Genomic DNA, 14819 nt, shown 5'->3' with positions numbered 1-14819 from the left:
ATTATTAGCCATCTGCCTCCAGTTTCCAAGGTAATTCGTTATTACATTTTGTGTATTTTTATATATGTATAATGTACATATATACTATACCCATGAAACCTATTTTGATTGGGATTGTTAGGCAGTGGCATATTCTGGTTAATTTGAGAGTTGACCATACAACCTTTTGATTTCAATCTTGTCGAAGGTTTTTCAGAAATGTTTTTACCTCTTTGCTGCTAAATGTTGTATAATGAGAAGAACAGTGTCCTTCTTCCTTTTTAAAAAATTGACTAGGCTCCTCAATCTGATATTAAGGCAGCTATAAAATAAATACTGGAAATTCAACTGTGTGGGAGGGAGAATAGTGACTGTTGTTCAGATCAAATCATTCTGATTAACTGTTCCAGTGGTTTTACACTCTATGCCCAAAGCAAACCATAGAAGCTAATCCTGATTAGTTGAGTCTGACTGAACTTCTGCTAAGACGTAACACTCGTGGACTGAGTATATTATGTGTTTGATTATAATAAACTATGAACGTAGAGAGGGTAAGTATCTCTGTCTTTTTTCCCTTTAATAATATTTCTTGTTTTAGGATTGTGATATCACCTGAAGACAGTCATTATATGCACCATGTCAGCTTGCTGAACGATCTGCTTTCCTTTAATCACCTTTAGGTAGCCTTAAGGTTTACGCTAGAGGAAGAGATTTGGGACTGGGTTTTATCTAAGGAGGAAAAAAAGAAGCATTACTTTATTATAAGCCAGTTTGAAAACCAGTGTAGGAGGAAAGACCTCCATTGTGCACAATGTGGTGCACAAACCAAAGGCAATTTTCAGGGATAGAAAGAAGATTAAAACTGCTTTTTTTTTTTTTTTCTCTTTAAACAGGCTCATGCACAGTTAGTTCGAGAAGTGGATGTGGAGAAGGTGTCTGCTTTTGAGAATCCATATGTAGATGCAATAAAGAGTTTATGGAATGATCCTGGAATCCAGGAATGCTATGACAGACGACGAGAATACCAGTTATCTGACTCTACCAAATAGTGAGTATTCTTTCTCTTTACTTTCCCGTGCAGGTGCCCTGCAGTGGTGACTTCTGCATTCTGTCATTTGTATAGCATGTCTGATTCTAACTGTGCAGGTAGGAAGCATAGATATTAAGCTTGTGCCACCCTCCTAAGTTTAGACTGTATCATAAGGGACTGACATCATGAGTCGGGGAGCATATTTCTTTTACTGTTTCCTGTTTGAAAAACAAACTGAAGATTCTAGGAATCTGCATTCACTAACCTGTCTCTTCCCCCAAATTGCAAACCAGCGATTCTCAAACACAGACTTCATTGTGATTTGAAATCCTGTAATAACAATTTTTAATGCAAATTTCTGATCTTATTCGTATGCTGGAAAACACCTCCACGCATTGAGAACCACAAACAAATACAGTTGATTATGGCTTCTCGAAAATCAGACTTCCTACTTTCTGGTTTCCAGACATAGAACCTTGACTGCTTTCTGGGAGCCACTGTTATGTTGATGGATAGGTTTGACTTTGTATGAAAATTGTGTGTGAGTCTAATTTTGCATGCATTCCAAAATTGTTTGTGAGCTGTCAATCAAAATATGTGTCCTGGGAGAGATTTACATCCTGGAGAGATTTATTAGTTCTCTAGAATAAATCTTGCCCAGCAGAAAGAAAGTAAAGTGTTGGCCATCATATGATTAATGTAATCAATGTGGTCAGCAATGTAGATAATCAACTGCCTGAAAAATTGATTTTTTTTTTTTGGTAGTATTTAGTCAGATTTCTGTCTACATTAATTATGTTACCCAGCATTTGCCTCTTATATTGGTTCTGGGCAGACAGAAGAGTGGATGGAAAATATTCAGCCTTAGGCCAGTCCGTATGATGAAATGACCCTCTGGATGAGAGGAGGACCGTGGGGACGATAAGGAGCCCCATAGGCTGATTGGCATCACTCAGCAGTGCAGAGAAGATCGAAGAGCTGCTCGCTCAGCTCTGTTTTTGCAATAAAGTGGATCATGCCCTTACCCTCGTGCTCGGCGTTTGTGTAAGATCGGTTATGATTCGGGTCGGCTGCAGAAATGTTGGTTGGTCAGAACAGTTTTTGTATTCCAAAGGTAAATTTGAATTACATAATGGTGTGACGTGGAACGCTGGTGAGCACCAGTCTGTCGTATTGAAGCTCATGTCAAGCCCCTGTGTGCCTCTGGAACACGTGCTTACTCATTCCTTACCTCCTTGGTCCTTCTCCCCACCTTCCCGTACCCTTCCTCCCTGCCTGGCCTCAGGCTTCCCCTTCTGGGTCGGCCTGCCTGCCTATCCCTCTTCCCTCCCTCCATCCCAAGTTCCTACTGTGTAAGTTTCAGTGAGTACAGCAGTGAAAAAGATGCCTTCAGCTCTTACTTGTTCCAAACTCTGCCCCCTCAACCTCTGACCAGCTGTCTTTCTGCTGCTCCCTGCCCCCTCTGTCCTTCTGCTTCCTTTGCCATTTCAGATCCCATCCGTCTCCCCACGTGGCTGCTGTCTCCCCCACCCCCTTCCTGTTCCTGCTCATCACGTCTTCTCCTGTTTGCTGGCTTCCCCTCCGCCCGCGTCTCCTCTCACTCCTCTTACTCCTCTTCACTCCTCACTCTGTGGCTGTGGTGCCTCTCCTGGCCCTTCCTAGTGAACACATCCTCCTTTATGAAGTTGTATTTCCCCATAAGTCCCCCACCTCTCCTCATGTCTAACCCCTGTCTTTTTACTTTTATCATAAATCCTGTCTCTCCCGCTCCTCACCTGTTCCGTTCCTCACCTGTCACCTGTATCTGTTCTCCCTACAGAGAGGTCTTTCTCTTGGGGCATCAGGGCACCAGCGTCCAATAATTAATGTGCTCACCAGGGTTCAGGCTCCCTGTTAGGAAATGGTTTGCCTCCTGCCCCCGGGATTGACCCTCTGAGAGGGTGCTGTTGGCCCTCAGGACCCCCGTGTCAGCTACTGGGCTTGTGTTCTTGAGACCAAACTACCACGTGAATGGTGACGTTCCCTCAGTTTAGATTTGTGGATTCCTGGACAGGTGCCCATGCGTTGCTTTAGGGCAAAGAGCTATGCAGGACAGTAACTCCAGCCCCTGTGAGCGCTGTGATTCTGGGAAGGCCACCGTCTTAGGATTCTGTCACACAGGCTGCATCTACCATAAAAACACGCCTGGTCTTTGGGCCCATCCCCCATGTTAGGACTAAAGATGGGGGGGCACCTGGGACAGGCTGATCTGAACCCGTTCGGATGATTATTCTTTGCACAGTTCTACTTTCTCCCGATGGGGTCAGGGAGAAACTGCTCTTTTACTTGTACAAGTGGGTGTATATGTGTACACACGTACACCTGTTTCTTTTTTAACCATATCTTTATGTAGAATTAATAAAATAAATTACAACATGTCCTTATGCCCACCTTTCAGTATGCATTTCTTTATGAAAAATAGAACATTTTCTTGCACAATGATACCATAGTACACCTAAAATTAATCATCGGTTCTTCTTCTCTTTCTATACCCAGTTCATATTCAGATTTCCCCAGTTCTTCCACAATGTCCTTTCGAGCTGGTCGATTTTAGGACCACACAGTGCATTTGATTCTTACGTCCCTTAAGTCTCTTTTAATCTAGTAGAGTCCTCTTTTGCCTTTCACTGGCATGTTGAAAAGACTGGCCTGGATTGGGCCTCATAACATGATTAAACTTTTTCCTGTGTCTCTTGGATTTTCTATAAACTGGAAGTTACATTTCCAGACTTGATTAGATTCCGGGGAAACATTGTGAGTAGAATGCACTTTAAGTGATGTGGTACCCTGGTTTACCCATCATTGGTGAAGTTAAGGTTCACCGTATTAGGGCACTGACAGCCTCTGTTATAAAGGTACGTTTCTTTTTTTCCTTCTGCCACCAAATGCACTCCGTGTGGTGTTCCTTCGTCATTGCATAATCTCCAGTTCCCCATCAATTCTTCACCTGATGGTTTTAATTCCAAACGATAATTCCTGACTAGTTTAACAATTCCATCGGGATTTGTAAACAAATGATTTTCTGCTTTTGTCAGTCGGTCTACAATGGCATTCTTCTGTGAAGTAGGAGGTTTTCTCCTCCACTGGTGCTGTTTGATTATCCTGAAATAACATTTTCTACCAAAAGGTATACATTTCAGGCTTTTTGTTAGTAATCTGTTATGTAGACTCAATAGACGGTGACTGTGTAACGTATCGTTCCAACCAGGACATTTTGCGAAGGAAGGGTTGCTATTGCTGATTACGGTGAAATAGCTGGCCTAACCTGGGAATCTTCTGGTCAAGCAGGGACATTTGGTCACCTTAGCTAAATGAAACCTAGGGAGGTGTTTTGTTTTGGGCCCCTTTGTTTTCTCTAGAAGACTCTTGTTTACTTTCAGGGAGTAGAACCAATCTGTTCCTGCCAGTTACGTAAGAAGTTGTATGTGGAAACCTGACTTAGCTGGCCCCGTGTTTCTGATCTCTTCCCGGTGTGTCTCACAGTACTCTTTACATTATAGCTCAGGGCCCAAGCAGCCTGGCTGGCCAGCTTTTAACCCCGTTGTGCTAGGAGGCTGAGTGTGTGGGCCACTTTATTCTTTCCTATGTTGGTCCCGGTCACTGTCCTTTTCCTTAGCCAAGGAAAACCTTGCCAGCCCAAAGATAAGACCGGTGGCTTTTTGGATTCACCCCTTTGCTGCTGTGTTCCACGTGTTCCTCCAGTGTAGTCCAGGAAAGGCCCCATAAACTGCAGGGATCTACTGATGAGGATGTAGGTCGCCTTTCTTGAGCATCCCTGATTCTCCATGCTGAATTCATTTTCACAGAATAACTCAAAGTAATTCCTTTCTCTGTATTTGAGATAGTTGTTACCCCTTTCCTTTCTGACTTTTGTGTGCGTTCCACTGGGTGTATCTCTAGTATTTCATCTTACCCCCTTTACTTCATGTGGGGTTTTTCTATTGTTCTTTCTATTTTTATAGTTAACATTTTAGAACTTTATCCTGGGCCTAATGTCTTGTCCAATATCATCCCCTACAGATATCTTTCTGACTCTGAGACCAACCTGCCTCAGCACTGCCTGTCTCTCTTGGGGCTTTTCAGCTTAGATTTAGGGAGCATGTAGCTCTTTAATGTCCAGCAGGGTGAGAATTCGGTGCCGGCCATGCACATCTGCTTAAAGTTTGTAGTGTAACAGCCATTCTCTCCAGGACCCTGCTGGTTGTGAGAGTCAATGCAGGCCACTTGCCAGGAATACTGAGAACAGAGGCCAAGCATGCCTCACTTCTTCTTTTCTATCTAGTGAACTCCTACATATCCTTCAAGACCCAATTCAGGCATCACAGCCTTGGAGGGTCTTGCTCAACACCCAAAAATACTGAGTCACTGTCATCCATCTAACACTTGTACATACCTCTTTTGTATCTGTTACCGTGTTTACTGAAGTGTCTCTCTCCTCTACCCTCAGTGCCTGACACTGACTGCTTGTGTTTGACCTTCACAAATGATTGTTCCATGAAATAATAGATGGGCGATTTCCACTATTTCAGTGGCCATCGCATAGGCACTGCCTCTCTTTGGCCATTATAGATGAGCTGTGACGTTTCAGAGTTGAAGGCATTTCAGTCTTTTTTCCCCACTGTTTTTGAAGGTCTGGGATCTGGAAAGCTCAGTTACCAAAACGGCCACCATTTGCTGAGCACTTACTAGATGTTAGATTCTGTGCCTAGTTGTTTACTTGCAAAGTTGTAGATATTTCTTATTATCCCCATCAAACAGAGGAGGAAACGGTCTCAGGGAGGTTGAGTAACTTTTTCGAAGTCCCACAATTAGTAAGTGATAGGAGTAGGAACTGAGATCGGATTTACTGCCTCTAAAGCCCAAATTTTCAATTACTGTGAAATATAATCTCAGACAGCTGTGGGGAGGGTATAGCTTAGTGGTAGAGCGCATGCTTAACATGCACGAGGTCCTGGGTTCAATCCCCGGTACCCCCTCCATTAAATACTTACATACATGCATACATACATACATACATAAATACCCTAATTACCTCCCTCCTAAAAAAATTTTTTTAAAGAAATATAATTTCACAGAGGTTGAATGGATGGGTGGATAACAGAGAGAGATTAATAATTGACAGTTGTTAGATGTATAGATGATGGACTAATAGGTAAATATCTATAATTAATCACTCACCATGAAAGATACAAATTATTTATTATTCTCTATCACCATAGCCTATAGGTAGTTTCATATGTATCAGGACAAGAGGGAAAATTACGTAGAATTAGTGGAAAACAAGCCTAGCAGGGTTTTGATTATCATCTAGAAAACTTAGCCGTGTTTAACAGTCTGTCAGTTTTTCATAGAACCCGGAAGATGTTCGAAGTCACAGATGTTTGAGAAATGTTATTTCTTTATTTTAGTCCACAGTCTTAACCCCTTTTCCCACACTCCATTAAATAACTTTTACTGGAGTTGAGCTAGAGCCAGTAAGAAGAACACAATAAAACGATTGGAGTTTTCCTTTTTCTACTTTGATTGGCCAACTTGCTGATCTTAATAAACAATCACATGGCCCAGAGGACAGGCAGCACTGGTAGAAACAAGGAGAAGAGAAATTCCAGACAATGGATAAGCAGTTTAGGATAAGTTTGCAATTGGCTTTAATTTGACATATTCTTCCAGTTCTATTTAATGAGAGACTGAAAAGCATTCTAAGTTGCTGGAGAGCTTTGTAGCTTTTGTTATTAATTTTTTTTATATTGTATTTAAAACAAAAAGCCTGTGGGCTCTGAATATCTTTAGATAAAGAGCATAATTAACAGATGGCTGTAGGTTTACTTTTTTTTTTTTTTTTTTTTTGCCGAGGTTCACCACCTGCTTTAACACACTGAGACATCAGGTCAAATGAGTTCACTGCCTACAGTACCAAAGCTGTGACATTACCCAGAGAACACAAATCTCAATCACATTGACATGTAGTGAGAAAAGTCCTCATGCTGCAGGGTTTTGGCAAAAGACTGCTCTATCCGTGTTAACCTTAAGGGACCAAATAATCCCTAATCTTGCTTTTTAAAATTTCCACATGTTCCACAGCCCATAAATCCCAAGTACAGGAATAAATTGGCTTCTGGGCATAAGTCAGACTTGGAGTTTACTTCTAACTTCATGCTTAAATTTTTAATTTAATGTAAAAATGCACAAGGAATTTGAATGTTGAATTTAAAATGCAAAATGAATTTCCGAGGTAGGTTATAGCATATCCACCTGATTTCGGGCTGAATCCTTCTTGAAGAAGCACCTTGTTAAATTAGTTCCTGCTTCATGAGCCAAATACTTGAACTCAAGGGTGGTGTTGGCTCTGACTCGCACAGCCATTCTGACTTTACTCTTCATCTGCCGATTAAAAAGAGGCCTAAGCCTACTGCAGCCTTTTGGAAGCAGGCGAGAGATTGTATGGTGAAAACATTGAGTCAGGGTCCGGCCTTGCTTGCCACTTCAACTAGGTAAGCGTCACTTGGCTCAGATGCTGTTATGTGACCTGTAATCTCTAAACTCTCCTAAATTCTGAAATTCTTTGATTCTATAAAAGTAGACAGCCTTGATCTGAACAACCATTATCCTGTGCAGTGAAGTGAAAACGTGGTACCCCAAAATTTACCTGGAAATGTCATAAACAAAGATGATTCTCTCCATAGTTAAATTACTAAAATGCTATCTTGAGCTCAGAAGAGGGTACTGATCTTGAATACATTTGTTCTTTTTTAAAGAGTGACAGTAATAACATGGAGTGTCCTTTTTTTTTTTTTCACCTGAGTGGAATTTCCTTTGTTTTTGTTTTCTTTTATCTTTTTGAGCCATATCCCCTAATAACCTTTTGCAAGAATAGAACAAACAAAACATACCCTATATGTGTCTTCCATAGTGAACTCTGACGATTCTAAGACTTGGTCTTTATTGCCCCTTTTCAGCATGCTTGGCTGGAGCTGTTAGAGATGGTAAGACTTAGACAAGCCTGACACTCTCCAGCCTTCGTTACAGAGGCGCAGCCAGGGAAGGGCTGGCTTTGACACCTGTTCTCACTCACCCACCTGCCTGAAGGCCAGAGTGCATGTGGGAGACGAGCTGCACTTTGTCACTTTGCTGCTTGCTCACATTTTGGCAGAACCTTTGCATGTTCGGTAGTTTGACCCCTTCTTCTCAGTCCTTTCCACCATGTCCTCAGGACAACCCGCTGAAACTGGGGTGCTGATACCACAGAACAGGACTGGAAAACCCTCAGGCCAAATTCAGCCTGCTGCCTGTCTTTATAAATTAAGTTTTATTGGAACATAGCCAAGCTCACTTGTTGGTGTATTACTTGTGGCGGTTTTGTGCCCAGTGGCAGAGTTGAATCATTGCAACAGAGACTCAGCATCCCACAGAGCCTAAAATATTTACTGTCTTGATTTTTACCCACCACCCAAAAAAAGAAAAAAAAATTGCAAGCCCCTCCCATAGAAGATGAGTAAATATTAGAAGGCACCTAGCAATGTGCTTCCACTTCTACCATTTAGTTAGAACTCCCTTAGGACTCAGATGCTCTGAATTAACCCAGAGATTGGTTTTACAGTATCAAGGGAACGGATGACCTGCAGTCCTTATGCGGTACTCCGTAGATAGTGCTTTGCACAACAAAACTTCAGATACTAAGTCAGCATCGGAGAGCTCCAGATTGGGTTCCTGGCAGTACTTGTAAATGCCATGCTAAGGCTGTCCAGTACTAAAGGTGGTACAAATGACCAGGGATGTCCACTGAGTAGATTCAGCTCTGAGAACAAGGATTATGTCTCATGTATCTTGGCTTTTGCCCATTGTAGTGCCTGGTGCTGCTGGTTGAGGAGTGTTGTGAGATTTAATGATCAGTGGAACCACAGGTAGGACTGGCAGGCTTTTGTAAGGGGCCTCACAGAACAGATACCTTATTAGAGGGTAGCCCCACCTCCAGTCTCAAGGGAGCCCAGGAAATACGCTTTCTTCATCTGACTCACTCCTTTGTTTGACTCCCTACCTGCCAAGCCGTCTTTGGACTCTGATGGGCTGACCCTGGTGTTCTTGAGGATTGCTGTGGCTTCCTGATCTGCAGTAATGGATTGAATTTGGGTCTGCAATTAGTTTAATATGACCCACTCCTCAGACCTGATCATTCTTGTCAAAATGAAAGTTCTGATCCTATAGAACCGATATCCAAGTTAAGGAGACGTGACCACGAGAGACCTGCTTGAATCAGCGACCTTTTGCTCATGGCTGGCTCTTGGCTACCATCACTGGAAGCTCTCTCGTGGACCACATCTTACCTGCACTGTGGGATGGTTATTTATAGCATGTTGATCTCCATTACTAGAGCACAGGCTCCTTAAGGACAGGATCCAGGATTCACATCATTTTCTTTATGTTCCCCCCACACCCCAGCCCTCTCCACAGCACCTAGCTTTCAGTCTAGGCTTTAAGAGAAAGTTGGTAAATGAATGAGTAATAAACGAATAAGTAAATTATGTGTCTTTCCTGACTTCTTCCCATCTCTCTTCTCTCTCCTGTCCTGCCTGTTCTGGTCCCTTTCGGGCTGCGCAGTGCAACTCATCCCCCACTTCTCTCCACAATTCTCTAGTGACTACAGTCCATAATCATCTCTTCCTTCTTAATGCATTCATAGTTAGCGCCTCACAATTGGGCACTTAATTATTTCTTAATTGATTCATCTGTGCTATCTTTGCTTCCCAGGCAGCCTGATGTCCCTAAAGGCAAAGAAAATATTTATATTTAAGTATTTTGTACCAGCTCCCTGTGCCAACCCCTCTCCCTCCATCACACACAGAGATTGGAATTTAATATATAACAGATTTTCAATCAATATGTATAAATTAACTGAACTAAGCACTGCCATTATAGTTGGAAATAGACTAGAATAAAAAGCAGCCTTCTGATGCTTCTGATGTGTTTTTGAAGTACAAAAACTATGTCAAAATTAGTCAACAGCTTTGAAAATTATCCTATAAAAGATGAATACATTGACAAAACCAAACAGGCAAATTGAAAAAGTTCTCTTCCTCCTTTCCCTTCTCTTTCTCTCAGTCTCTTTCACTCTCTCTGTTGTTGTTTCATTTCTGCTCTTCATTATAAGGTTAATTTGTTTGAGCAACAGACTCAGGGATCTGTTGGCAGTGACCCAAGCCTGGCCCCGGCCCTGACGGACACATCGTTTCTCCCCCCCGACACTAGTAGTCTCTTTATGTTAGATATTCAGATCAACTATCCACACACAGGATTCCTAAGATACTGAAACTATTTACTAAATTCAGGGATAGGATCTTTTTTTATAAGGTATTTAATTTACTTTCAGAAAATCTGATTGTCTGGCTTGGTTTAGTTTTTTGGCAAAGGAAAACTGAAATGCATGATCTCTTAGACTTCTGTTTTATTCCCCTAGGATATTGTCCCTTGAGTAGCTTTCCTAAACTGAGATTATAGCCTACCTCCTACCTAACTGGGTGATGTTTGTTTTAAACCCGGGATTTTGTACTGGAAACAACTTCTCACGAACAAAATCTTTGTAATAAATGCTGCCTCTCCTTGAACTCTGATACCATGGTGTGCCAGGTGTTAAAGAGGAAAAGGGAAAGTTGATTTGCCCTCCAAAAATGAGCTCTTGAGGAGATGAAAGTGTTTGTGTAATGAGTAATCAGAAATCCTGAGCAGCTCGCCAGCCTAACCAGCCTAACCAGATTACCAGCCAGGCTCATTTCAGCAGCAGGACCTGCCAGAGGAGGGCGGAGGGAGGGATTTAGGTAGATCTTGCATCAAAACCTGTACTTGACTCTCCCCTCAGGATGGCAGTTGTGCAGAACTGTTACTCTCACTCCTTTTTTTTTTTTAAGTTTACATTGACAGTTTCTTTTACTTTTTCCCTTTGAATCCTTGTGGTCACATAGCAGCTATGCAGTAACCATGTGTTTCTGGTTTCTCCTTAGCTTCCACAGCTTTTGACGGTGTCACGTAAGATCTCAGGCATGATCTAGCTTTCAGGTCCCCCAGGACTCTACCTCTCACAATGAGGTCTTCTTAATTTTTTTTAATGAAGTCGACCTACTTTTTCTAACCTTCTTTTCAATAATTAAAAATGTGAAATTCTACCCAGAGTCGTTTTCTGTGCCAGAACTTCAATTTAATATCTGACTTGAACTGCACATCTGTTATAAACACAGCCTCTGGATGGAAGGCCCTTACACAGGAGTGGAAGAACCCCAGTACATACCATAGAATCCCACATTAAGTGCTCTAAGGTGCTATATTCATTTATCTGACTGTGTTTAGTTGGATTTAGACCAAATGTCAGAAATTTGTTTTTCCACTTACCACCCACCAGTACTTTCCCCCATTTGGTATAATTGCTGAGGGTTGGTTGTATGTCTAATACTTTTATTAATTTTTTTAACCCCAACTGTAATATGATACAGTTTACTTGCTGAATCATCTCTAAATTTTATTCATTTCCTTAAAAAAAAAAACTTCAATTTCTAATTTCTGTGCTGTTCTTAGCTTAGATTTCAGTTGCTCTTCCAGTCATAGGTAGTAGGGCTTTTTCTTTTTAATTTTAAAAAAGATCTAAAAAAAAAAATAACAAGTTCTCATTACCTGTCAACTGGAGCATAAATTAAATTTGAAGGTCAGCTCAAAAACTGTTACTGACAAACTTGTCAAAACTAAGGAACAATTGGAATCTCTTAAAAACATTCAAAAGAGAAATGCCTTATTTAATTTGATTAGCACACATTGTTTCAGTGACATTCAGGTTTATCTCATATATTTTTAATCATTTAAAGCAATGGGTTATATCCTATTTCTGAATTTATTTTTTCTGCAGTCAGAGATGATTCTGAAGTTAAATATATAAAGAATTTAGCAGTTACAAGTTGCAATTATAAATGAATGGGCATGATTTCCTTAAGTCTTTCATATAAATCAGTCATGCTGCAGAAGGGTGTTTTGTGGATAATCACCAAGGATTAGAGACAGTTCAGACTGGTTCCCAGAAAATGACTCTGTCCAAAATATACAAACATTCATTCCCATCCTAATAAGCTCCCCAGTTTCTCCTCTTTATATATAACCCTTTCCTTCCCACAAGTTGGGGAACTCCTTATAGGCAGGGGTCAGATCCTGGGACCCTTCGTTTCCTTAACACCTACTGCAATGTCGTGATCAGGGTGGCTGTTGAATTCCAGGTGTCCCTGCATTTTTTTCACGGTAGGAAAGGAACTATAGGAATTTGACTAACATTTACAACATCGCTTTGTTGCCTTGCTTTTCGCTGAGAACATTGGAAAACTGTTTCTTCCATTAAAGAGATTGTGTCCGAATCGTCTGTTTCTTAGGTCCCACTCCCTCTGTTTTCCCTGGATTCGAGTGAATTCCAAGGCCTGAAAGCGTGATCCTGACAGGCATAAAACGGGTGTACAAATGATATCACTTTGTAGCCAGGACCCAAAGGAGAGCAGGAAGCACATCTTCTAAATGAAGTTAAGGGAGTGCTGCCTTCCTTTCTGTGTTGTCTTTACATTCGTCAGAGGCATTTTAATTCAGAATTTCGTTCTTACGGAAGGCAGGCCAGTAATAGCCCAGAGCGGTAGTTCTGTAAGGATAGGTACCTAACAACCCCCTTCTCCTTTGTTTTCTCCTAAAACGCATAACCTGCCTTTCTAACCACTGCAGCATTTTCCATGAAATAGTTCTAATTTGAGTCACACGTTGAGCATCTGCCGTGTCCTGGGCCCTCGGTGAAGTTGTTGGTGACCCGTCGTGGACAAAGGTAGTCATCGTTCCTGACCCCATGGAGGGTGAGAGCCCTAACTGGGCAAACATAAGTGGGGACATGTTGAGGTTTTTTTATATTAATTATGAAATTATCAATTATTACATGTCTCAAAGCAATAGCAGTTCATTGAAGCCCCATGAATGGATTGGAGTAAGATGGGTTTAATCAACTAACCCTCCCATTGTCTAGCAGAGTCCTAAACAAGCCTTTGTTCCTAGACAGTTAAATAAGTCCCCTGTATACCAGGGGACTTTTGCTCTCTCTGACATCAGGGGAGAGCTACTGCCGGCCACTTGTTACACATACATTGCCTTGGAAATGTACCTTGTGCCTGTCACCATAGCAACACGCTGCGAATGACCTCAGCAGCCACTCAAAACCATTCCAACAAAACAAATTATAGCTATAATTAACTCTCTGAATTTACTCTGCAATATAAATTTGTTCAGACCTCGGTGTTTCTTTGTTAAAGGTTAAATGAATGGAATAATCCAGTGTGAACCCATCCCCTCCATAATGCCCCAGCGTTCTTCCTCAGAATACGCACTCCGAGTTCTTCCCTTCAATGGAAGAGACAATTCAGCTAAGAGATTATTCCATCATTGCCTTTTCTCAGAATGTGACAGGAATCAGCAAATGAGGATGCTCTAGTCTCACTGTACCAGACCTCCAATTTTAAGGGAATAGAGTGGTTTTTCCCCCCAAAGCACATGTGAAATGTGGAAAGTGCTGTGAGACCCTCCACGCCCATAAGCCCAGAATGAGGGGGCCGCATCGGGTTGGGGCTTACGCAGGTGGAAGCTCTCCACCCTGGCCTCTCCTTGCCAGTGAAAAATGCTGGTTTGGGTGGACTTGAGTGGTTTGCCCATTTCTCAAATAGTCTGCAAGGTGTCTCCAGTCCTGGTGTAGCTCCCGAGCCACCCAGACCTTCCTATAGGAGAGGATATTTGGTGTGTCCTTTGGTTGAGGGGGTGTTCGTGTTCTGTTTTCTTTTCTAGCCTCGTTTTGGGGTGTTCGAGGTTTGGTCTGGTTCCGATTCTAGATCACGTGCGTTGTAGCTAGTGAACCTTCATACAAGTTTACTTCAGTGTTTTCTTCTGTTAAACTAGATCAGTGTAACTTTTTTTACTCCAAGTGAAGTGAACCTTTCTCTCCAGCATCCAACTGAAGCAAGACACAAAGAATGTCGAACAAGAAGTGCAGTTCACTTTCTAATTGCTCGGAAATGTCTAGGGGTCTTTAGTGGCCGCGTTCTTTCCTAGACATGGGCTGAAACCTGGGCGGTGAACGATGGAGCAGAGCCCGGCAAGCCGCAGGCGCCCCGTAGAAGTCAGTGGTTAGGCTCTGCTGCTACTCTCCGAACTGTGCTTACATTGAGACGCAAAAGGAAGATGAGGAGGGGGAAATATTCTTGCAAGTCTGAATGTTTCAGATGTTCAGCTAGGAGTGCCTGGGGTTCATGGAGAGACACCACTGACAGTGTTTTTAGAGGCAGACTAAGCCTCTAGACTCGGGGCTGTGGCTTTTCAGCCACCGTGTGTATCCTGGTTCTGTCTTACTCCAGGATGTGTTTCCCGGGGCTCAGTCCACCCTTCTGACTTGGAGAGAGACTAACAAGGTTCCCACTGTGCAGTGTGACAGGAAATGTCCCACGTCGTGTGCCGATCCTTTAAATTCTCCTGTGTAAGTACACGTGTTTAAAGGTGAAATGGCCACGTTTCTCTTCACCACAGAGGAGAGCAGCACCTTGTGTCCAAGAATTCTCCACCTTCTGTCCTGACCTCTGTGTGTTGGGTTAAGTGAGTAGAAATGATTTACCGGGCAGCATATTTCCAAACAGGCTTGCCAGTGTAAATCGGAAGATCTCTGATTCCTCTGAATTTAATTTTTGTATGTAGTAGTTAAATAAACAGTGATCTTGCAGATTTCAAAATG

General features: G+C 42.2%; 1 protein-coding gene and 1 non-coding gene across 4 annotated transcripts in view; both read left to right on the top strand.

Moving 5' to 3' along the window:
- GNAQ (G protein subunit alpha q) overlaps positions 1-14819 on the top strand; it is a 261133-nt gene that overhangs the window by 186349 nt on the left and 59965 nt on the right. For all 3 annotated transcript variants that reach the window (XM_032477887.1, XM_032477888.1, XM_032477886.1), the window contains exon 3: positions 873-1027. In XM_032477887.1, coding sequence (XP_032333778.1) covers positions 873-1027 — 155 coding nt within the window. The remainder of the gene's footprint in view (positions 1-872; positions 1028-14819) is intronic.
- Positions 5953-6024, top strand: TRNAV-AAC. Its single transcript has one exon. It is a non-coding gene; the product is annotated as a tRNA-Val (tRNA).

The sequence above is a fragment of the Camelus ferus genome, chromosome 4 (genome assembly GCF_009834535.1).
Source record: "Camelus ferus isolate YT-003-E chromosome 4, BCGSAC_Cfer_1.0, whole genome shotgun sequence".
Classification (NCBI taxonomy): domain Eukaryota; kingdom Metazoa; phylum Chordata; class Mammalia; order Artiodactyla; family Camelidae; genus Camelus; species Camelus ferus.
Note: the sequence above shows the minus strand (reverse complement) of the source record. Positions and strands in the feature narration are given on the sequence as shown.